This window comes from Aquarana catesbeiana, linkage group LG09 (assembly GCF_042186555.1).
Source record: "Aquarana catesbeiana isolate 2022-GZ linkage group LG09, ASM4218655v1, whole genome shotgun sequence".
NCBI lineage: Eukaryota > Metazoa > Chordata > Amphibia > Anura > Ranidae > Aquarana > Aquarana catesbeiana.
In genome coordinates, this window is record NC_133332.1 from 162,623,604 (window position 1) to 162,646,856 (window position 23,253).

Sequence of the window (23,253 nt, forward strand, 5' to 3'; positions counted from 1 at the left end):
GACAAAGTCAGAGGCAGATGGAGTGTCCTAAAGAACGATTTTAGGGACTTAGGAGCTAAATTGAGGAAAAGGACCTCCAAGGTAGTATTCTCAGGAATACTACCGGTACATCGAGCCACACCAGAAAGACAGAGGGCGATTAGGGAATTAAACAAGTGGCTGAAGAGCTGGTGTAGTAAGGAGGGGTTTGGGTTCCTGGAGGACTGGGCCGACTTCTCAGTCGGTAACCGGTACTATAGAAGGGACGGACTGCACCTAAATGAGGAGGGTGCAGATCTGCTGGGAAGGAAGATGGCCAAAAAGTTAGAGGGGTTTTTAAACTAGGCGATGGGGGGGAGGGTCCAAAGACAGAGATAGCCAGCGTGGAAGATATTCCAGAGGGTAGTATTGGGGGCATTAGTGGTAGGTTAACCAAAGCACAAAAACACAAGGTGAGTATAGTAGCAAGTCCTAATTGCAATCTTGAAACACCCAATACGAGGACAATATGCGACCGGTCTTAACTATGTGGCATGTTCACCAATGCCAGGAGCATGGCGGACAAGATGGGTGAACTAGAGATACTGTTGTACAAGTAGGATTTGGATTTTGTGGGAATTTCAGAGACCTGGTTCAACAGCTCTCTTGATTGGCTGGCAAACATTCAAGGGTATACCCTATACCGCAAGGATAGAGAGGGTAAAAAAGGGGGAGGGGTATGCCTATATATCAAGAATAATGTACAAGCGAATGCGAGAGATGACATCACTGAGAGAGCTAGAGAGGAGGTGGAATCCATATGGGTAGAACTCCAAAGGGATGAAGCTAAGGGGAAAATAATACTGGGAGTATGCTATAGGCCCCCTAACCTGAGGGAGGAAGTGGAGATGGATCTCCTATCACAAATTGGATTGGCAGCAAGGATGGGAAGTGTTATCATAATGGGGGATTTTAATTATCCAGACATAGAATGGGCGGAGGGAACCGCGCATTCATTTAAGGCTCGCCAGTTCCTTAATGTCTTGCAGGACAATTTTATGGGTCAGATGGTAGACGCACCAACTAGAAATAAAACATTACTGGATCTACTGATTACCAACAATACAGACCTGATCACGGATGTGGAAATACGGGGCAATTTAGGTAACAGCGATCACAGGTCAATTAGTTTCAGTATAAATCACACAAATAGGAAACATGAAGGGAACACAAAGACACTGAATTTCAAAGAGCCAACTTCCCTAAACTACAAACCTTGCTAAAAGGCATAAATTGGGATAAAATATTAGGAACAAAGAATGCGGAGGAGAGATGGGTTTGCTTTAAGAGCATATTAAATAAGGGCATTAGCCAATGTATCCCATTGGGTAATAAATTTAAAGGAGTGAACAAAAATCCTGGATGGCTTAACTCCAATGTAAAAATGCATATAAAAGCAAAGGAGAAGGCCTTCAAAAAATACAAGGTTGAGGGATCATCCTCAGCATTCAGACTTTATAAAGAATGCAACAAGAAATGTAAGGGTGCAATTAGGACGGCTAAGATAGAACATGAAAGACACATAGCGGAGGAGAGCAAAAAAAATCCCAAGAAATTCTTTAAGTATGTAAACAGTAAAAAAGGGAGGACAGACCATATTGGCCCCATAAAGAATGAGGAAGGACATCTGGTTACAAAGGATGGGGAGATGGCAAAGGTATTGAATTTATTCTTCTCCTCAGTCTTCACGAGTGAATCGGGGGGCTTCAATAACCAAAACTGCAGTGTTTATCCTCATGACACAACACAGGAAGCACCTCCATGGTTAACAGAGGACAGAATTAAAATTAGACTTGAGAAACTTAACATTAATAAATCACCGGGACCAGATGGCTTGCATCCGAGGGTACTTAGGGAACTCAGTCAAGTGATTGCCAGACCGTTGTTCCTAATTTATACAGACAGTCTATTGATTGGAATGGTACCAGCTGATTGGAGAAAAGCCAATGTAGCACCAATATTTAAAAAGGGCCCAAAATACATCCCAGGGAATTACAGACCAGTTAGCCTAACATCAATCGTATGTAAACTCTTGGAGGGGATGATAAGGGACTATATACAAGATTTTAGTAATAAGAACGATATCATTAGCAGTAATCAGCATGGATTCATGAAGAATCGTTCTTGCCAAACCAATCTATTAACATTCTATGAGGAGGTGAGTTGCCATCTAGATAAAGGAAGGCCCATAGACGTGGTGTATCTGGATTTTGCAAAAGCATTTGACACAGTTCCCCATAAACGTTTACTGTACAAAATAAGGTCCGTTGGCATGGACCATAGGGTGAGTACATGGATTGAAAACTGGCTACAAGGGCAAGTTCAGAGGGTGGTGATAAATGGAGAGTACTCAGAATGGTCAGGGGTGGGTAGTGGGGTTCCCCAGGGTTCTGTGCTGGGACCAATCCTATTTAATTTGTTTATAAATGACCTGGAGGATGGGATAAACAGTTCAATCTCTGTATTTGCAGATGATACTAAGCTAAGCAGGGCAATAACTTCTCCGCAGGATGTGGAAACCTTGCAAAAAGACCTGAACAAATTAATGGGGTGGGCGACCACATGGCAAATGAGGTTTAATGTAGAAAAATGTAAAATTATGCATTTGGGTGGCAGAAATATGAATGCAACCTATACACTGGGGGGAGAACCTCTGGGGGAATCTAGGATGGAAAAGGACCTGGGGGTCCTAGTAGATGATAGGCTCAGCAATGGCATGCAATGCCAAGCTGCTGCTAATAAAGCAAACAGAATATTGGCATGCATTAGAAGGTGGATCAACGCAAGAGATAAAACGATAATTCTCCCGCTCTACAAGGCTCTGGTCCGGCCGCACCTGGAGTATGCTGTCCAGTTCTGGGCACCAGTCCTCAGGAAGGATGTACTGGAAATGGAGCGAGTACAAAGAAGGGCAACAAAGCTAATAAAGGGTCTGGAGGATCTTAGTTATGAGGAAAGGTTGCGAGCACTGAATTTATTCTCTCTGGAGAAGAGACGCTTGAGAGGGGATATGATTTCAATTTACAAATACTGTACTGGTGACCCCACAATAGGGATAAAACTTTTTCACAGAAGAGAGTTTAATAAGACTCCTGGCCACTCATTACAATTAGAAGAACAAACAGAGTATTGGTAACTGTAAGCGCAAACACACAAGTCCATATATAACAGGAGATATAAAGGGCTGGGCAACTTAGTCCATAGGGGACAGGCTGGAAGTTCAAGGGTTAAGTGGTAACCGGTAATGTAATGGTTAAAGTAGGCTGGTAGGCTAGGCGGCTGCTGTTTCCTCAGAGAGCTGGCTCTGTGATGGATGAGAGAGGGGTAGAGAAGGAAGCGCCACCTGAGTGTAGTATTAACAAATGATGTTTAATGACACCAGGTAAAAACACACTTACAGGATAAAAACATATAAAAGGCTCATCTGTATGAGTATGTGGTCCTCAGTGTTCCCTCTGATCCTGTGGTGGTGACGCTGCAGGGATGCTGGGCTGCAGAAGGTGGATTACCAGCCGGGAGCTCCTTCTGTGGCCTTCAGGAAGAGACTAGGGGCCGGCGTGGAGCGCACGTGAAGCGTGCATGACGTCACAGGTCCTCCGTCTGCTTCTGGGTTCGGTATCCAGGGGAGGGATCGTCCAGGGAGGAGGGCTAGCAGAGAGGTTGAGAGAAGGCTTCTCTCAACCTCATTAACAAATGTTAAATGTATTAACATTTGTTAATACTACACTCAGGTGGCGCTTCCTTCTCTACCCCTCTCTCATTACAATTAGAAGAAAAGAGGTTTAACCTTAAACTACGTAGAGGGTTCTTTACTGTAAGAGCGGCGAGGATGTGGAATTCCCTTCCACAGGCGGTGGTCTCAGCGGGGAGCATTGATAGCTTCAAGAAACTATTAGATAATCACCTGAATGACCGCAACATACAGGGATATACAATGTAATACTGACACATAATCACACACATAGGTTTGACTTGATGGACTTGTGTCTTTTTTCAACCTCACCTACTATGTAACTATGTAACTATTTTAAAAATAGTAAAATATTAATAACTGAAATGTCTAGTGAAAAGACATGATTTCCCTTTAAATAGTTTCTCCTGTTTGAGGCATTGTAAGAAGTTTATGAACGTCTGGTAAAAGAAAGGATAAAAGGATAAGGTAGGAATCAGATGTGATTTATTTCAAGAGGACACATAATAACCAATACATGACTTCTTTCTGCTGTGTTACACATTCCACTGGGAGCATAATACAGCAGAATTAGTTCAAATAGACAATGCCCGCAAAGCTGCTGCTGTTTCCACTCATGATTAAAATAATTCAGTGTTTCTGGTGTGTTTTTAGGTTTTTAACCACATCCAGTAATTTTATTTTATCTCTTCAAGCGGGCCATCTCTTTCGCTTTTTTCATTATCCTGATTCCTTTCACCTACCCTTAATTTTATGGTTCTATTTTTTTCTATTTAGTTAGAAGCAGATAAGGAACATTTTGTCCTAGTTAGACAATTCATCTCTGCTGCTCAGTACACACAGCCCATATTAGACATTTAACTTATCCTGTTATAGGAATTGCATGGCTTATTATCACAAAACAAAAAAACTATGGATGGGTAGAGCACATCTTTCTGTGTATGTGGTTGGCCTGCTGACCTCCTATAGGCCCTTTGACAGTTCTTTACTTAGTCCCCGTATATGACCTAACCCTAGACCTTTGTTGAGTTGGTACATTATTATAAATTTATTCTACTACACAAAAAAAAAGTCACTGATACACAATCTACTCGTTCACACATTTACAAAGTGCTGATAAAACAAACGGTAAACAAGAATATCACATGTGACAAACATGGGTCTGGCCACTGCCTTTTTCACCAACTTGTGACAAATGGCTGATTCGGTTTGCGAGCATTGTCTCACAAAACGAGCAGGATTCAAGCCTCTAGGGTGTGCAGTACCGCATTTGCTCAGAGGTGCATGGGTGCTGGTGACACTCGGAGCCGCTCAGATGCACTCGGAGCCACTCCCTTCCTGAGCGTTTCCAAGCCTCTCCGAGTGTTTCCGAGTGCATCTGAGTGGCTCTGAGTGGTTTTTGAGTGTTTGCGAGTGTCTCCGGCGCCCCCCACCTCTGGTCACATGCGGTACTGCATACAATAGAAGTCACTGTGGAACGAATTATCTGAGTTACCATTGACTTCTATTGGGAAACTCGCTTTGATATACGAGTGCTTTGGATTACAAGCATTCTTCTGGAACAAATTATGCTCCTAATCCAAGGTACCACTGTATATTGATTGGTTTGGGCAAAAGTTATAGCATCTACAAAATATGGGATAGATTTATGGACTTTTATTTTTTTTAATGTTTTTACTTGTAATGGCGGCAATCTGCATTTTTTACCGAGACTGTGACATTGTGGCGAACAAATCTGACCCCAAGTGACACTTTTTGGGGACCAGTGACATTATTACAGTGATCAGTGCTAAAAAAAATGCACTGATCAATTTAAAAATAACACAGGGAAGGGGTTAACACTAGGGGCGATCAAGGGGTTAACTGTGTTCCCTGGCTCTGTTCTAACTGTGTGTTGGCTGAGCTCACTGGGACAACACAGAGATTGCTGTTCCTGATCACTAGGAATAGCAGATCTCAGTGTTGTCCCCTTTCAGAATGGGGATCCGTCTTGTTTACATAGGCAGATCCCCGTTCTGCCTCTCTGTGCAGCGATTGCAGGTGGCCGGCGGACATCGAGTCCACCAGACCCGCTTGCGCACTTCCACAGTATCTATTGCATTAAACAATATACAGGAACGTCATTTCGCACAATAGAGCAGCCCTGCCATAGTATATGTGCGGTGGGCAGTCTTAAAGTGGTTAAGGAGGGGTGGGCTCCCTCCAGGCTCACCTACCCTCTGTCTATCCATTAGAATGCATGTGCTTCCACTGTGGAGGCTCTCAAAATTTTGAGCTAGGACTACAGATACTGGGGTGCCTTGACAGGGCTCTGCAGCTTATGCATGTATTTGCAAAGTGTGCAAACCAAACCCCTGTTTTTAAAGCATACTGTTTTGCCATGTACACACTGTCTGATTGTCCAATGGAAAATGTTCGATGGGAACCGTCTGTGTGTAGGCTCCATCAGACATTTTCCATCGCAATTTCTGACACACAAAATTTGAGATCTGCATCTCAAATTTGATGACAACAAAATCCGTTGTCGGAAATTCCGATCATGTGTACACAATTCCGAAGCACAAAGTTTGACGCATGCTCGGAATCAAGCAGAAGAGCCGCACTGGCTATTGAACTTCATTTTACTCGGCTCATCGTACGTGTTGTACATCACTGCGTTCTTGACGTTCGGAATTTCCGACAAGATTTGTGTGACCATGTGTATGCAAGACAAGTTTGAGCCAACATCCGTCAGAAAAAATCCATGGATTTTGTTGTTGGAATGTCGATCGTGTGTACAGGGCATTAGACAGGCCAATTCAGTTGGTTAGCAGGCTGGTCGGTAAATTGAGCTGGGAATTTCTTTGGTTTTGTTTTGCATGTTCAGAGATTTACACTACAGTAGTGCTCTTCAAGAGACAGGGATCTTTTGAACTCTGCATTAGGGCATTAGAGACAATTTAACAAAATATTGTTTAATAATACAAAGGTAAAAAATGGTGCAAATAAAATGTTTACAGAAAAACGGTATTACAAAGAATACAGAAAGACAATAATGCAACAGAGAAATAAAAAGGAGTTGAGGGTGAGAATACTTAGCAATGTCCTGGTTTAGCAGACCTCAATCATTTAGTAACTTGGTATAGTGGCTCTCATAACTTGACAGCTCTTCCTTCTTTTGATGGTACACAAGAGCTGTCAAATGTGGTTGCAGTCCTCTTTTCGGGACCTCAAGGCGGTGTTAAAAGAAACTTGACCAATCATCTGGTCTAAGGTGTGGCTACTGGGATGTCACTGTGTTTATGGCCATGTCCCAAATAAAGTTTTCTATAGGTATTAATATCTTTGAATATCTACATTTTACAGGTTGCTAACTTCTATATTATTATCCAGCATATATCCCTAACACAGTTGTGGGAACAGCCTATACAGAAGATATATACAGTATATTCATATACCTGTATGTTAAAATTGTTAGCCCCTTTCCATTATTGCAGTTAGCCCATATTTTGCCAACTTTTTTAAGACAATTTTTTGCTATGAACATTTGTATAATGTTAGAGCACCATTAATTGCTGCCCGTCCTGTGTAATGTGGGTGGAGTAGGCATTTTAAATTTTAGCAAATGCTCTCATCTGGGATAGAGAACATTATAAAATATAAAACTTCAGCCTTATCTGTTACACCCAGTAGCATGACCCGTGCCACACTTATAACATATTAGACCAATAGATGGGTAAATTGTTCAGGGTTTTTGTGGGGTATAGTAAGCTTGATGAAGAACTTAAGCTGTATAAACCTGTCTCTGTTAACGATCATACACAAAAGACATTGTTGTATTGGATTAATATTTTCCTTACCATTTGGGAAGAGAGTGGGAAAGAAGGAATTAGGGAAGGAAGGAACGGATTGGTCAATTTTAGTTAACAGGTTACTAATGAAGAAGTTCCACTATTCCTTTTAGCTGTTCCAAAGGTTATGTAGCTAAATTTTGTCAGCAACAAGTTAAAAATAACACACGCACCTCATAATGAAATATATGACCTGCAGAGAATACAGCCCCAAAGGGATCACTAACAGGATTTCCTTTTATAGTAAAAGTTGCCCTAAATGACCAGTCTGACGTGTGTTGTTTCAGACAAGGTCTCCTAGAACTATATTTGAGTCTATTCTGTTAATGTATCACAATCTTATCCGTCATCCATTATAGTAGATCTGTGAAGTAAATTGCTCCTGTGCCAAACAATGTATTTATTAAGAACACTAACAGTGTCACTGGAAACATTGATTATCGTCTTGCTGTCCAGATACTGCCAAGTATCTGAGAAAAGAAGAATGAAATGGGCTGCTATCCAATGCAGTGTTTGGTTTTTCAAAATTACCATGTAAGCTCATCACTGAGTCTACTTGTTGATCATAGAAAACTAAATTCCAAGTGGGCTAATGGCCAGTGCTGCACACTTAGGTAACAGTGTGGTCTGCCAGCATACCTTGTATCTTTAATTAGCTTTGGAAGCACATCAAGGCCAACACTACAGTCTCATAAATATGAAAAGGAAGGAACAGCTGGCAACATCCAAATGGGATTGAATGTTTATAATTGAATGTCAGAATGGAGCAATTTGGGTGAAGACAACCTTCAGCTTTCCTTCTGCTAAAAACCAATCACCCTCAGCCACACTGTACTGTAAACCTAGACATTAAACCAAATATTGAACATATCTAATTATCTTACCTATTTTAATAATTGGATGCCATTTCAGGGGTTTTAAAAACATTCAGTATTTTCCTTCTTGCCAGTGTGTCATAGTTTATATTCTATTAATTAACTTCGATTTTGAGCATCGTTGCTAAATGGTTCTATTCTTAACCTGACATTCATCTACCTAAGCCCCTGTAGTTACTGGTCTTTTTATGTTTTTTCATTTTATTTTTGCTCTGAACCTTCAAAGCCCAAGCCAAGTGTCAGGTACCTTGTTGGGAGCCTTGGATGACAAGGGCAGCCTCTCTAACTACTTCAGTCCATGCACCCCTGTGCGTTGGGGATGAAGGAGTGCCATAAGTGCCAGTGGATGATGATGCCACTGATGTCACTAGTGTTTATTAGCATTGTCATTATGTGACTAGAGGTAACAGAAGATGCAGGTCACTGATCAGAAGAAAACAGGATTAAACTGAGGTCAACAACAGAAGGCAAAATGGTACCCACACAACAGGAAGAGATTAAGTCAGGGACAGACTGGATTAATAATTTGCGCTGTTTGGTGCTACTGTTCGGTTTGAGTGTTCATGCACTCCTGTGCACACACTGCAAGACACAAGCAAGAATGTGCTCCTGTACCTGTGCACAGATGCATGACCATGCACAACTCTGTGAGGAAACTATGCACATACATATATGAATGCAGAAGTGCTTATGCTGGAATTTACCTATGTGGGCTGGCTTGAACTTACTGACACCAGGTTTCCTGGTTTTAAGCACCCCTGCACAAATGTTGAAGCTTGGAATTATGTGACAAAAGGCTACAGTCCCACTCAGGTTCACTGTAAAATTATTCTGCATGTGTGGTTTATGTCAAGCATAGATTGAAGTGGACATTCTGATACTGGAAGTTTTCAGTGATTCCTGGTGCACAAAGTTAGTCCTGGAAGAGGTCAAAAAACACCAAAATTCTGAAAGACACAACAATACAAAAATGCATTGAGTTGGTGCAAGTCTTACTTTTTATTTTTGAACTGCAGAGATTCATAAAATGTCTGTACTCCCTAAATAAAAAAAAAAAATATGTTCATGTCTTTTGAACATTTATTATTTTTAATTGTGTCTTTGTGATTCAAGTCAAGGTTCATGATTTCCTGGTTAAATTTGTAGTTCACTGACTCTAGTCTGTCAAAGCCAGGAACACTGGAGACTCAGAAGAAATCTTTTGCATAGTGGTTTTATTTATTTTACAAAGCGTTGAAAGTAAAAATGTGTAACAGCATAGCATGTGATATCATTATTATTATTTATTATAAATTTAAACGGAATCACTGCACTAATACTAATAAAGCAGCTGACATAAATTGTATGGTAACAATAAATAACAAAAGGATTAATATATGCAGCGCTAAAAGCATAAAATATAAAGTAAGAGTCCATTGTGTTGGAACAAGGTCCTTGTTCAGGGAAAAAAACTGGAACCACCCACGGTGTAAACAGGGACACAATAAGGTGAGTATGAAATATATATCCTCCACCGAACACCAACACACCAGGCTTCTTACCAAAGAAAATGGACCACCGAATTACAGGTGGTCAGACGGGCATAATACATCCATAACACCACAGCACCACTTCACTTGGATAGTAGATGGCTGGATCTTGTAGTCTCAACACATGGTAAATCCATAGGTACATGCATAGAATACATGCATAGAATACAAGAAGGCAACTTCTCATGGTGTACTCATGTAAAAACAGGGTGAATTTATTTCATATAAAACAGCCAGAATACTCATATTTCATTAAATAAAAGCAGGCATATCAGAAGCTACAGTCTGTCAAAGGTAACAATTGTTTCCAACCACAAAGATGGCCGCAGTCGACACGTACAGCGTCGTGACATCAGAGCTCCACCCAGCTCCACGCCATCTTTATAATGTCATGCTTTTAGCGCTGCATATATTCATCCTTTCATTATTATTTGTTTGATTCCCCCCGCAAAAAAAATCTCTCACAATTATAGAGTTTACACACATGGAGTTTACAGAGTTACTTCCAACCAACTAACAATTTGCCAAAAATTGATCAGAGATAAATGACAATTCTATCTATCTATTCGCTGCTTTTAGAAGTGTAATTTCTACATGAAAGCAAGATCCTCCGTAAAATACGCTCCTAAAGTACTCGCATCTATACGCATTTATGCACATATGTGCATAAAATCTGCAGATCTACAGTATGTGTATAAAATCTACAGCTGCATCCTACTTTTTTGTGTGTGGGTAAACGTAGTGCACATTTTCTTATTTGAAAGCAGTGGCAGCTGATGTTCCATCTTTTGGGGGGCGGCAAGCAATCCCCCCCTCGCCGGGTTCGCACTTATCCCATCCAGGTCGCGGTGTTCCGTCAGCATATGCCGAGTCTCTGGCCCTCATTTTGAATGAGGTTGGCCACCTGCTGCCAGTATGAGAGCTCCCTGTCCGGATTATCTCCAGCTTGGTGGAACGGGCTGTGTTCTAGCTGCTCCCGGGTGAAGTACCAGCAGCCTGAAGGTGCCATATCTGGGTGGGAGAGGACGTTCATGTTGGGTTGCCTATTCTGACGACTTCTCCTCCCAGCCAATCCAGTCTTAAGACCTGCCTCCTGTCCTGATTGGCCGGGAGGAGAAGCCTGAAGACAATAGCGAATATTGATTCACTAATGTCACAAGTGGGTGAGCTCGGGCGCAGTGCTCTGCACCCTGAGCCCAGCCTTTTTTAAGCCAATTAGAGTATCAGGCTCTAATCGTGTGCTTAAAAAAAAAATCATAGAAATCTATGCGTCTGGCACTCGGCATGGAGATTAGGGGCTGGTGCATGGAGATTAGGGTGGCGGCGCCCCTGCGCCACTACGCCACTAATGGACCAGCCTCCAATGTGTAAAAGTAGCTGTATGTACTGTATAGGCTCATTGATTACTATAGTGTTGCGTTTAGATGTGTACAAAACTATTTGCTGTACGCATCTAAATGCAGCATTTTTTTTTTTTTTTTGCCTGTGTGAATAAGCTTTAATAGGTTCTAATAGTTTCTTAGAAGGATCTTCTTATATGGCCAAAATGGCATCAATTATGTCACAATTTACAAGTGATCTTGCACTTATGTCATCCTCCAATCTGGAAGCCACTTTATCAGGGCATAGTGGATTATCCAAAGCCTCTCAGAAACATGGAGATAAAATAACTGTGCATTCTAAGAAGCAAAACACACATTTAATAGTTCTTCTAGCTCATTTCAACTCAGCCCTAGTTCATAGGTTAAGTTAATTAGACAGTACTCAGAGAGACATTCAGTGGTACCAGCAATTTATACCACCAAAAGCACTTATTTTAAAAATGAAAGGTAAAAACAAAGTGTTGCATAAATTTATGTTTGACATTAATCTACATCAACAATCTATATTAGATATTAGTAATATTAACATTGTACTTACCTCCTGGAGTTCTCAGGCCCCTGCCAATTTCAGTCATAAAACAGAATATATCAAACTATGGCTGAAAAGCTTGCAAAAGTATAGGAGGTGTATGCTGCTTCCAAGCCCCAAATTAGGTGACCCTAAATTTGAGTGCTAAAGATCAGCAAGGGATCATCTTATGCCCCACAGACTGCACAAATCCAAAGGTGGTTGTGTGCCAAATGAATTTCAAATGCTGGTTACCTGTGACCTTGTACGCTTATGCATTTCACCCACATGTCTGGACCTAATCATAGATGCTGCAGATGAAACACATCAGCAGACGATGTCCCAGGCTGGAACTGTCTGTTCACGCATTCAAGATCTTAGGCACACAAACCAGAATGCACTGTAGCATCACTGCTTAAAAACAAACCCCTGCCAAAAAGTCTATGCCCCTTCTGAAGTGGTTATGCTCATGTCCTGTCGCAGTGATCACACAGAATGTGAGCGATAATATTCCCAATAGACACAGAAATACCAATATAAACACAAGTGAAGTTCTAACCCATTCTCAGTTTGCTCAAAGCTAAAAAAAAAACACTACAATTTTGTTTACTTTAAGTGTGAAAATTTTCATTACATAATATAGACAGGAAAGTATAAACCTACTTTTTTACTATTAAAACACTTGGGAAGCTGTACAGGCCCAAAGAAAACCTTAGAGACATGTTTTGCTTCCTTCATACTTTAGCTAAACGTTAAACCTCCCTTCAACTAAAAATAATCACAATTACTGATGTAAAATATTTTACTTATTAAAAAGAATTTTATAATGCAGTATTGAGGAGAAGATTACAGACCAGTGTGTCATGAAGGCACAATTCCCTAGATATAGACAGTACTGGCATTCATGTTCATTGCAGATGGCAAGGCTGATTTACTGAGCTAGCATACAGCCAGGAGCATCCCAAGAGGATTTGTCTATCATTTCCCCTGTAAGCAAAATGCACAGCCCTAGACTAAATTGTGACCATAGGTCATTGTAGACAAGAGACTATCCGGCTGACTGCATAAAAATGAGATAATATTTCTAGAACAGAAAGCAGTAAAGTATCACTCTTTGGCCATCTATAGCCAGATTAAGTCAAACTGAGGCACGTCCACTAGATTCATTTAAAAAGACATGCATATTTTTATATGTAATATTTGTATATCCGTGCTAAGGTTGAAAAAAGTGTCTATTAAATAATAATAACAATAAAATGCTACAAACTAGTGCATGGGCTGCTGCTATAAAAAAAAAAAAAGGTGTGTGGTCTCTTTAAATGTTATTTATGCAGATTCCCAGCGCTGTTCCTTTAAATTATACAATTCATACATATACACCATAAATCATAAATAATTCTAAAAAATTATTAGTTCATAAAATTCCGTTGTGCAAAATATCATCAAAGTCCTCCCAACAAAGTGCAATAGTGCTTTCTTCAAAGTGCATTCAGTGCTCTTTGGCGCATGTGTAAATGCACCTGTCACCGATGAATGTTCAGATGCCATTTCTCCAGCTCCTCCACTTCTCTCAATAAGATGGCAGGCCAATGGTCACATAAAGAGGTAGAGAAATCTTCATAGTGTAATTGTGCTTTATTGTTAAAAATATTTAAAACCCAAATTTCACACTCACAAGTTTCCTGTGCAAACAAGCATGTAACACCGGTACAGAACCAGCAGAGTAGCGTGCGTCCGTGCCAAATGCCGATCATGACGTCACCGGAAGTTCCCACCTAATGCATTTCGCCCTCCCACCCTTAACACCTGAATGGGCACTTTTTGCATGTTGGATGTTCCCAGTACTTAGGGTTCTAAAGGCTGTAAGCAACTCCTTATTATCTTCCTGGTGGCTAAAAACACAAATTTACATAAGTGGATTTATCCTGATCATCCCTCATTATTTCTTGAAAAAATATTGTATGTATTCCACATGGAATCGCCTATCTAAACAAGGAAGCTAAGGTTGAAAAACAACTTAATGTCTGGAAATCATTATTATTATTATACAGGATTTATATAGCTCTAACAGTTTGTGCAGCGCTTTACAACATGAGGGCAGTCAGTACAGTTACAATACAGTTCAATACAGGACGAATCAGAGTGCCCTGCTCATAGGAGCTTACAATCTAAAAGGGATGGTCAAGTGACACAAAAGGTAATAACTGTGGGGTATGAGCTTATTGAGAAAATAAAAGTACGGTTGTTAGGTGGAGGCAGGATAAGCTTCTCCAAAGACAGGGGTTTTCAGGGATCACCTAAATGTGGACAGAGTAGGACATACTCAGACAGATTTTGGTAGGAAGTTCCAAAGGATGGGAGAGGCTCAAGACATGACAAGGGAACTAGAAAGCAGGAGGTCTTGGAAGGAATGAAGAGAATGATTTGGTTGATATTTTGAGACAAGGTTAGTAATATAGCTGGGGGCAGAGTCATGGATGGCTTAGTTTTTAAATTGTATTCTTTGGGAGAGTGGGAGCCAATGGAGGGATTGGCAGAGAGGTGTAGCAGACACTGAGCGGTTGGTAAGGAGGATGAATGTGTCAGCAGCTTTTATGATGGACTGAAGGAGGGATAGCCTATGTAAAGGTAATCCGAAGAGGGGGGAGTTGCAGTAGTGGAGGCGAGAGACAACCAGGGAATAAATTAGTAGCTTTGTGGTGACATTGGTTAAAAAGGGCGTACTTTGGATGTGTTGCGAAGGTTGAGGCACAAAGATTTGGACAGTAGTTGGATGTGGAGCTGAAAGGAAAGTTCAGAGTCCAGGATTATGCCTAACACCAAGCCGGGATGGGAATAAATTAGTAGCTTTGTGGTGACATTGGTTAAAAAGGGCGTACTTTGGATGTGTTGCGAAGGTTGAGGCACAAAGATTTGGACAGTAGTTGGATGTGGAGCTGAAAGGAAAGTTCAGAGTCCAGGATTATGCCTAACACCAAGCTGGGATGGGCTGATAGTTGTGCCATCGATCTTGACAGAGACGCATATCGTGGAGAAAATATTATTGGTTTTGGTTAGATTGACTTGGGGGAAGTGGTGTGTCATCCAGACTGCTATGTCTGTCAGTAAATTAGTGATGCATAAGAAAGTCTGATGGAGTGAGCTGAGGGATAGAAAGATAGATTTTGGTTTCATCAGCATAGAAAAGCTGACCAAGGGAGGAGGTGTAGTTTGAGAATAAGAGAGGTCCAAGAACAGAACCATGGGGACCCTGAGAGAAAAAGGAAGAGGAGAGGAGGAGGTAGAATTGTAAGTGACAGTGAAGGTGTGGTGGGATAGGTAGGATGAGAACCAACGAAGAGTGCAGTCATGGAGACCAAAGGAGTGGAATCATTTATACAGTGCTTTCAATACTGTAATGGTGTTTAACCAAACTATTATATCATGACTACCAATTCACCATTTCCTGCATTAAGGTAAAAAATGTTCCAGTACCTGTATTGCCCCCTAACGCCCCTTATAGATAGCTGAGTCCTCACTTGATCCAGCGCTGCGTCCATCTGTAGCAGCTCTCCCTGCTCTCACATGCCATTTGCTCACGCTGCTGTCAGTCAAATCCTATGATGAAGGTTGAGGCCGAACCATGCTATCTATGATCTGCTGATCGCTGGTGCAATGCTTTCCAGGCTCATTAAAAATATAGTAAACGGACATTTTTTTACCTAAAAAAATATGCTTTTATTATTTTTTCTTTAGAAAATGTATCCTTTGAGCAGGTTGGGAAACACTTCTCGATGTAGTGACCCTGCATAGAGTACCTAGGTTTTGGTAGGGGTAGAATTATGATGTCTTTTTTGCACACCTTTTTATCTACCTATTATAGTTCTGTAAGTTGCCATTTGTGACAGATTTTAACCTGGAAAATTCCTTTAAAGTGGTTGTAAAGGTAGAAGGTTTTTTTACCTTAATGCATTCTATGCAAACAACCCTATGTGTTCAGCTCTCAGGCCTCCCTTATACTTAAATGAGCCCAATCTCGATCCAGTGCTGTGCCTGAGAGCATCAGCTCTTTCCACTCTCTCCCTCCTCATAGGGCAGATTGATAGCAGTGGGAGCCAAATTCTGTAAAGGGAGCACAGCTGAGCCACACTGTCTGTGTCAAAAGATGCAGGCAGCGCGGCTCAGGATTTGGCACACTGGGATAAGGAGCCAGGAGCACTGGCAGAGGGCCCAAGAAGAGGAGGATAGGAGCTGCTCTGTGCAAAACCATTGCACAGAGCGGGTAAATATAACATGTTTGTAAGGAACAGGTAATTTTTATGTGGTCCTATAAATGTGTAATTATGAGTTTCATGTCTATAATTTATTATTTTAATTTTGCTTCTCTTAATGATTCGATTCTTCTACACTTTGTCCTACAGGTTGTAATGTCATTATGAACAATGGCCCAGCTGTACTACAAAAAGGTGAATTACTCACCCTACAGAGATCGGATTCCTCTGCAGATTGTGCGGGCAGAAGCAGAGTTATCACTGGAAGAAAAGGCCTACCTCATTGCCGTGGAGAAGGGAGATTATGCCAGCGTCAAGCATGCTCTGGCGGAAGCCGAAATCTACTACAATATCAACATCAACTGCATGGATCCACTTGGCCGCAGTGCTCTTCTCATAGCCATAGAGAACGAGAACTTGGAAATCATGGAGCTTTTACTCAGTCACAGTGTATATGTGGGCGATGCTCTGTTGTATGCAATAAGGAAGGAAGTGGTGGGAGCTGTGGAACTACTTTTAAGTTACAGACGACCGAGTGGAGAAAAACAGGTGGGTAACAATACAAAGTTGTTAACGATGCTCAATGAATAAATATATAGAAAAGAGATAATTTGACTTACAGAGCCTTCTAAAAACACTTGCATTTGACAACAGTCTGACATGCTTCTTAGATCATTTGCAGTTCATTGACTGTGAATTTGACCTGCAGTTGACCTCCCTCTGACCTGTGTTTAACCACCTTATATGCTGCATCAACTATTGAATTGTATGGAGAGATAAGCAGTTCTGATGCAAAAAAAGCAACATAAGCCCTATTAGTGATAATAACCAGCAGCCCTGGGGCCCATTTTTTTTTTTTTTAAATGACATGGTTCCAGTCACTACTCTTAAATGAGTAATAAACCCCTCATGTTTTGGTTTATGATAGAAGTAATGACATGGTATGACGTCCCAACTGTGTAACCAAGTGGTTTTCTGGAGATTTTAGATCCTATATGCTCCTGTCTCACCACAACCTGTCTACAAATCTACACTATATGCAAATCTTTTTTTTTGCTTTCTATCTTTGATGTATTCCCGCACATTGCCATTTCCTCCTAACATTTGAATTAACTGGAGATGGGTTTTGCGGTCAACAGCTTTTCTCTGTTGATTGTAAATCATGTTCACAAGAAAACATTTCCATATACTCAGCCTAGTTTGGCATCAATAAGGACCTACAGTATCTAATTTTATTACAATTTGCAATATATATAGAGGTCTTAGATGCACATGATCGTGAGACAAGACACTAACGCATTGTACAGTTATAATTCGACCTACAAGACTATAAGCAACAAGACACTTCCTAAAGCATAAAACAAAAACAATTTTTAAATGGGTTGTGGGAAGGGAGATTTAGAGCATTCAAAAAAAGTAGAGAATGGTTAAAAGCAAAAGCATTTTCACTATTGAGATTCTGCCGGCCAGGAAATTGAAAAAATGTAGTCATTACATTGATGAGAAATCTAATGAGGTAATACTTTGTAAATGTACCAAAAGAGATCTGAGCTGGGTGTGTACAGTTTTATTGAAGAAAAAGAAGAGTGGTCGCACACCATGGAAGGAAGAACTTCTGTAGAATAGTTACTTTATTGTCAAAGTGCCAAAGGACGTAGACAGGGCGTTACAGGAACATTGGTAGACCGTTTTCATAAGGATAACTTGTGCTTGTTCACAACAAAAATGTAGCCCCAAACCTGAGCTATTTAAATGCTTCACCCAAAAGTGATGCAACAAAAAGAGCCCGGTTTCATTGGCTGACCAACATGTATAGCAATTAAACACACCAGATAAAATCATTAAATCACAAAGTGTGTAAAAACTAGACTTGGGGTATAAAACACTTTAATATCAGTGGGGTGCTCATTTTGACCATCTACAGTACTAGGTCATTTTGAGCAGCTGTATATTCCCATAGTTTTCATTCAGTATGGTTAGCCTTTTCCTCCACTTATTCTACCTGAATCTGCAAATTGGAGACATTTTGTGCAGATCTTACTGAGATTTTTGAGAAAGAGCAACATCTCCTTATGTACAGTATTTAGAAGTAGGCTCATCTTTGTTAGTGAATGCAGGTAGGGTGTCTTTTAGTGTGTGCTGAGTGCTATCTTCTGGAGGAGATTCATGCAACTTTTTAGTCACTGGGCCCCTTGATTTGATAAAGGTAAGGAAGAAGGCGAAGCAGCCAAGGTGTTTGTTCCTCCTGTAAAGTGTCCAGGAGAAAAAAAATCCATGAAGCAGGCACTGATGTCTGCTCTAAAATGTGACAGCGGATGCAGGGTGTGGGCTCTGGCACCATTTTGGGTTTCCTCCTTGCTAGCACCAGGAAAAAAGTTTTAGAGCTGTTTTGGTTGTGTGGGCTCATTTTGGTGGTGGGCGGTTGATCCCCTGGTCATAGCTGGGTAGTAGAGGGCCCTTACAAGTGTGGTAAAAAGGCTGCAGTTGCTGTTGGTTGTGAGGGAAGAGATGGTCCAGAACAGAGCTCTGAGCTAAAGCAGCCATACTATTCTGGTGTCAAGTCACACCCTGACAAAGTCTGCTTTTAACAACTATAGCTACTAAAATAAAATATTTAAAATATTTACTGTTGAAATGTTAGTGGAGGAAATAACAGATGCATAGACAAAAGTCTTAAGCATGTATTTTTCCCATGAAATATAATTCCTTTAGTTTGCCTGCTGGTGCTTAGAAGTATTAAGGCTCTCATTTACCTGAAATATACATTATGCTATATAACTATATGTTACCACTTGCCCATTGATGGGTAGTTCATTAGTAAAACTACAAGATGTAAATTCTATTGTTCCCATTGACTGTTCAGTATCAGCCTCTCAAATTACTTGTATTTACCATGTGGAAAGATTTATTTGACCGATATTCATGATTTTCACAGTTATTTTCCAACAGTTCATTGTTTAAACATAATAATTGTTAAAAAAGACCACTAAATGCTAGATCTGTTGCATAAACTGCCATATAATACCTTTGGTTTGTACTGTTTTATTTCTAAAACAAATATAGGACTGTAAAATCAATCTATTTATTTTCTTTATGGCTTTGACCATGATAGCTGATGTTGAGTAAAGCCCCGTACACACGATCGGAATAGCATACAAAAAATACCACAAACTTACCGTAACCTGAAGGGACAAACACAAAAATTGTACTGGTACGATACCAGATCATACAATTTCCGTTTAATCCGTACAGTTTTCATCCTAAAATACATTACAAATACACTAAAACATATTACATCACTTCCAAATTTTTATTCTGTTGTACGAGAATTTTCGTACTTTAGTCACCTATTCCTTTTTGATATGGAGATTAGCATCCAAAAAAATTGTACTGGTATGATACCAGATTGTATAATTTCCGTTTAATCCGTACAGTTTTCATTCTAAAATACAATACAAATACACTATAACACATTACATCACTTCCAAATTTTTATTCTGTTGTATGAGAATTTTCGTACTTTAGTCACCTATTCCTTTTCGATATGGAGATTAGCATCCAAAAAAAAGATCATTCATCCAATAATCTCATTGTGTGTACTAGGCTTAAGTAAAGTGTAAAGATTTCGCCAAGCAAATAAAAAGCACATTCTACATACTTTAGCACAAAGTTCTTGTTTACAGGGTGAAAGATGAAAAAGGCAAACTGTGCATGTCCTTTTATTTTAAAATTGCCAAGATGCAGCTTAAAATCTATAAATAAATCAGGGCAGTCCCTAGTGAGGTCCTTTCTATTAGGTTTATTTACATATTTTTCATGCCGTAGTGTAAAGCAATGCAAATTAATATCTGTAGATTGCATTAAAATGGCTTTAATGAATGTTCCTGGATTGCATTGCAGGAGAATCCACAGAGGTTCCCTCCAGAGGGATAATTTTGGAGCTAAGTCATTAAATTATACCTACCCTCAATGAGATAAATACATTAGTTATTAAGGAAGAAACTGATTGGTCATGATATGTTATTTTTCTATTGTTCATAATATGATTTAGAGCTGGTGATTATGTTTCTTTTATGTTGCCTACAAAACACATTAAGAAAACCATTCCTCTCTCTATATAAAAATAATGGTCATAAAAACCTAACATGAAAAGTGTGCTAAAAATTAGGTTTCATGTTGCCACTAATAACCAGTCAGAATCCTTGATTCATTTTCAAACACATTCTTTAGGGATGACAGTGGAAAGCTGGTTGGCTGCAATGGGCAATAAGACATTTTTCTTCAAGTAAACTTGTCATACATCAGCCACACTGAGGATCATTTACGTAAAGAACAATTTACTGACTGCAGTATTCCATATGAACTGATCATCTTTAATTGTTTTTGACCGATGCAGTTTAGGGCATTTTATTTTGTTCAACCAGCGGGTTAAAAGAAAGAAAAAAATGATCAGATTCCCCAATGTACACATTCAAGGTGGATGGGTGAATCCTTCTCCCTGTGGTATTCTATTCTAATAGTGGGGAACCTTCCCTGCTGTTAGAATACAATCATCAGTGTTGCCAACTATAGTCGCTGTACACAAGTCGATTGATAGTGTAGCACTATTTTTCTCTCTCTCTGCGGCTATTGAGGTATGATGGTGCCACCTGTATAGTATTTAGGAGCAGAGTCTTCATAATCAGTGTGATCAGGGCAGGATCTTTAACAAGCACAGTGCCTCCACTCAATTGGGGCTTGTGAATAACAAGTGAAATCCCAACTGAGAAATATATCTTCACATAGACAGAAATCCACACAGCATTGTATTTGAAAGTCCATGTATTGAAGAAATAACATTCAGTGAACCATCCAACATAAAGTATCTTCCAAACAGGAACATGAAATCATTAACAGTCTCTATGTATGTCTCAGTGAGGTGAATCCGCAGCACTTATACATTCTGTGTTCTCTTAGCAGGAATTCACTGTTCTCTCTCCACATGTCTTTCTCTCCACATGTCTCTCTCTCCACCCACTTATCCACAAACCCCTTGCCATCCCCTGATCTTCTTGATGACCTCACCCTTGGTGAGAGAGAGAGCATAGCAACCATATTGGAAAAAGGCAAACAAACACTGCATAACAAGAGTATACATTTGGTAAATGGGCAAAGAAATGATCACATCACTACATTCTCCCCCTGCTGAAAATCCTTCTGACCCGGCAAGGATATAGTATACACTCAAAACATAGCAAAAGTTCACATCGTTGTCGCCTTCTGCAGACCACTTCTCCAGAAGCAATCTATTACAGAGATTAGCTGCAAAGGAAATATGGTTAGTAACATATAGTCATCATGCTAACCAGTCTAGAATGAGCTGCAATCATGTCCATCAGAACATGAGGTTGTACATAGTTCTGTACAGCATAGCAGGGTCTTCCCAAGGTGTCATAAGTAAAAACTGGTCATCAAACACGATCTCCTCTCCTCACACCCTCAGGCATTAGTCCAGATAACTCTGGGACAGCATTAGTGGGAAAACTTGGTGCTCCAACCATGCCTGGAACTGTAGGCACAAAGTTTTGTGCTGTTGGTTCAAAAACAGGAGTAGCTGGGTTCAGACCTCCCCTCTGAGGAAGGCCCCGATCAGTAATAGGTGAAGGAACCTGTACAGGAGACTGGTGGAGGTGTAAACCAGTCAGTATCATCACTCTGGTCTTCATGGTCTGCGCAAGGCACATCATTAGAATCTGTAACAATGACAGATTGTGCCTCCTCATCAGCAGTAGCAACCTGTGGTACTGGAAGCAAGTGATTCCTATGCCAGGCTTTGATCTGACCCTCAGGTCCTCGAATCCTGTAGACTGGAATTCTAGGCAGTTTTTCTATAACTTCAAACAACTCATTTCACCAGCGATCAGCTAATTTATGTTTGGCTGAAGGTCCCAAATTGTGGAGAAGCTCTTTATCACCAGGTTGTAAGTCTTTGTAACGAACTTTGGCATCAAAACGCCTTTTATTGGCAGCATTTATTTTTGCAGTATTTTCCTCAGCCATTTAATAGGCCTATTTTAAACTCTGTTTAAGTTGTGCCACATACTGGTAGTGATGTCTATTTTCCACTCCATCAGTGGACACACCCAACTGAATGTCAATAGGGAGACGGGCTTCTCTACCAAACATGAGAAAATAAGGACAGAAACCAGTTAATTCATGTCTGGTACAATTGTAGGCAAGTACCATAGCTCCAACATGTTGGCTCCAGGTTTGCTTAGCACCATTAGGGAGGGTACCCAACATGTTCAACAAGATGCGATTGAAAAGTTTAGGGAGAGCATCACCCTCTGGATGATAAGGTGTGGTGCGTCTCTTGTCAATGTTAACCAATGTTAACAGCTCTTTAATTAGGCCACTTTCAAAGTCCCCCGCCCCTGGTCAGAGTGAAGTTGATTTGGCAATCATAATGGTCTTGGATTAGTCTGTAGGTTTTTTCAACTCTTAGATGTCCATGTTGGTCATGCAAACTTCTCAAAACAGATTTTCTGTAGACTTGAGGGAGCACTAGCTGTCTCCTTCCAGGATGATCATGGAACAAATGTACCCTGTATAAAAGTCCATTAATTATTTTGAGTTTATCCCATTCTTTAAGAGAGTAGGTACTCTGCTCAGGTAGGGTTTTTTTCATGTAATTAGGATCTTTGCGGAAAACAGATTCTCTAACATGTCCGATTACTGGATCTCTCTTTTGTAGAAGGATCATATCTTTCTCTTGCAGCTGGATGTTTCCTGGTACCCCTAAAGTGGTGGGGCAATATATGTTTGGGATACACTCTTCACCAGCTCCCAAGGAGCCAATAACTCGTAAGTCAGAGAAATTTTCTCCTTATACAGCAGCTGTAGCACAGTAGGCAGCCACAACAGGCCCAGGTACTTCCTTCCATTCGCTTTCTTCTGAGTTCACTGGCAACCTAGAATGCCTAGAGAGAGCATCAGTCCCAATATTTTTGGGCCCAGTACTTGAAAGTGAATTAGTAATTAGACAAGGCAGCAAGCCACCTATGACCAGTGGCATCCAGCTTAGCTGTAGTTAAAACATAAGTGAGGGGGTTGTTGTCAGTTCTCACCTCAAACTGAGCCCCAAACAAGTAGTCATGCAGCTTTTCAACAATAGCCCACTTCAGGGCAAGA

At 40.5% G+C, this 23,253-nt stretch overlaps 1 protein-coding gene across 1 annotated transcript in view; it reads left to right on the forward strand.

Moving 5' to 3' along the window:
- TRPC5 (transient receptor potential cation channel subfamily C member 5) overlaps positions 1–23,253 on the forward strand; it is a 618,377-nt gene that overhangs the window by 216,047 nt on the left and 379,077 nt on the right. Inside the window, exon 2 of the mRNA XM_073599347.1 lies at positions 16,234–16,632. Coding sequence (XP_073455448.1) covers positions 16,255–16,632 — 378 coding nt within the window. The 5' untranslated portion in view covers positions 16,234–16,254. The remainder of the gene's footprint in view (positions 1–16,233; positions 16,633–23,253) is intronic.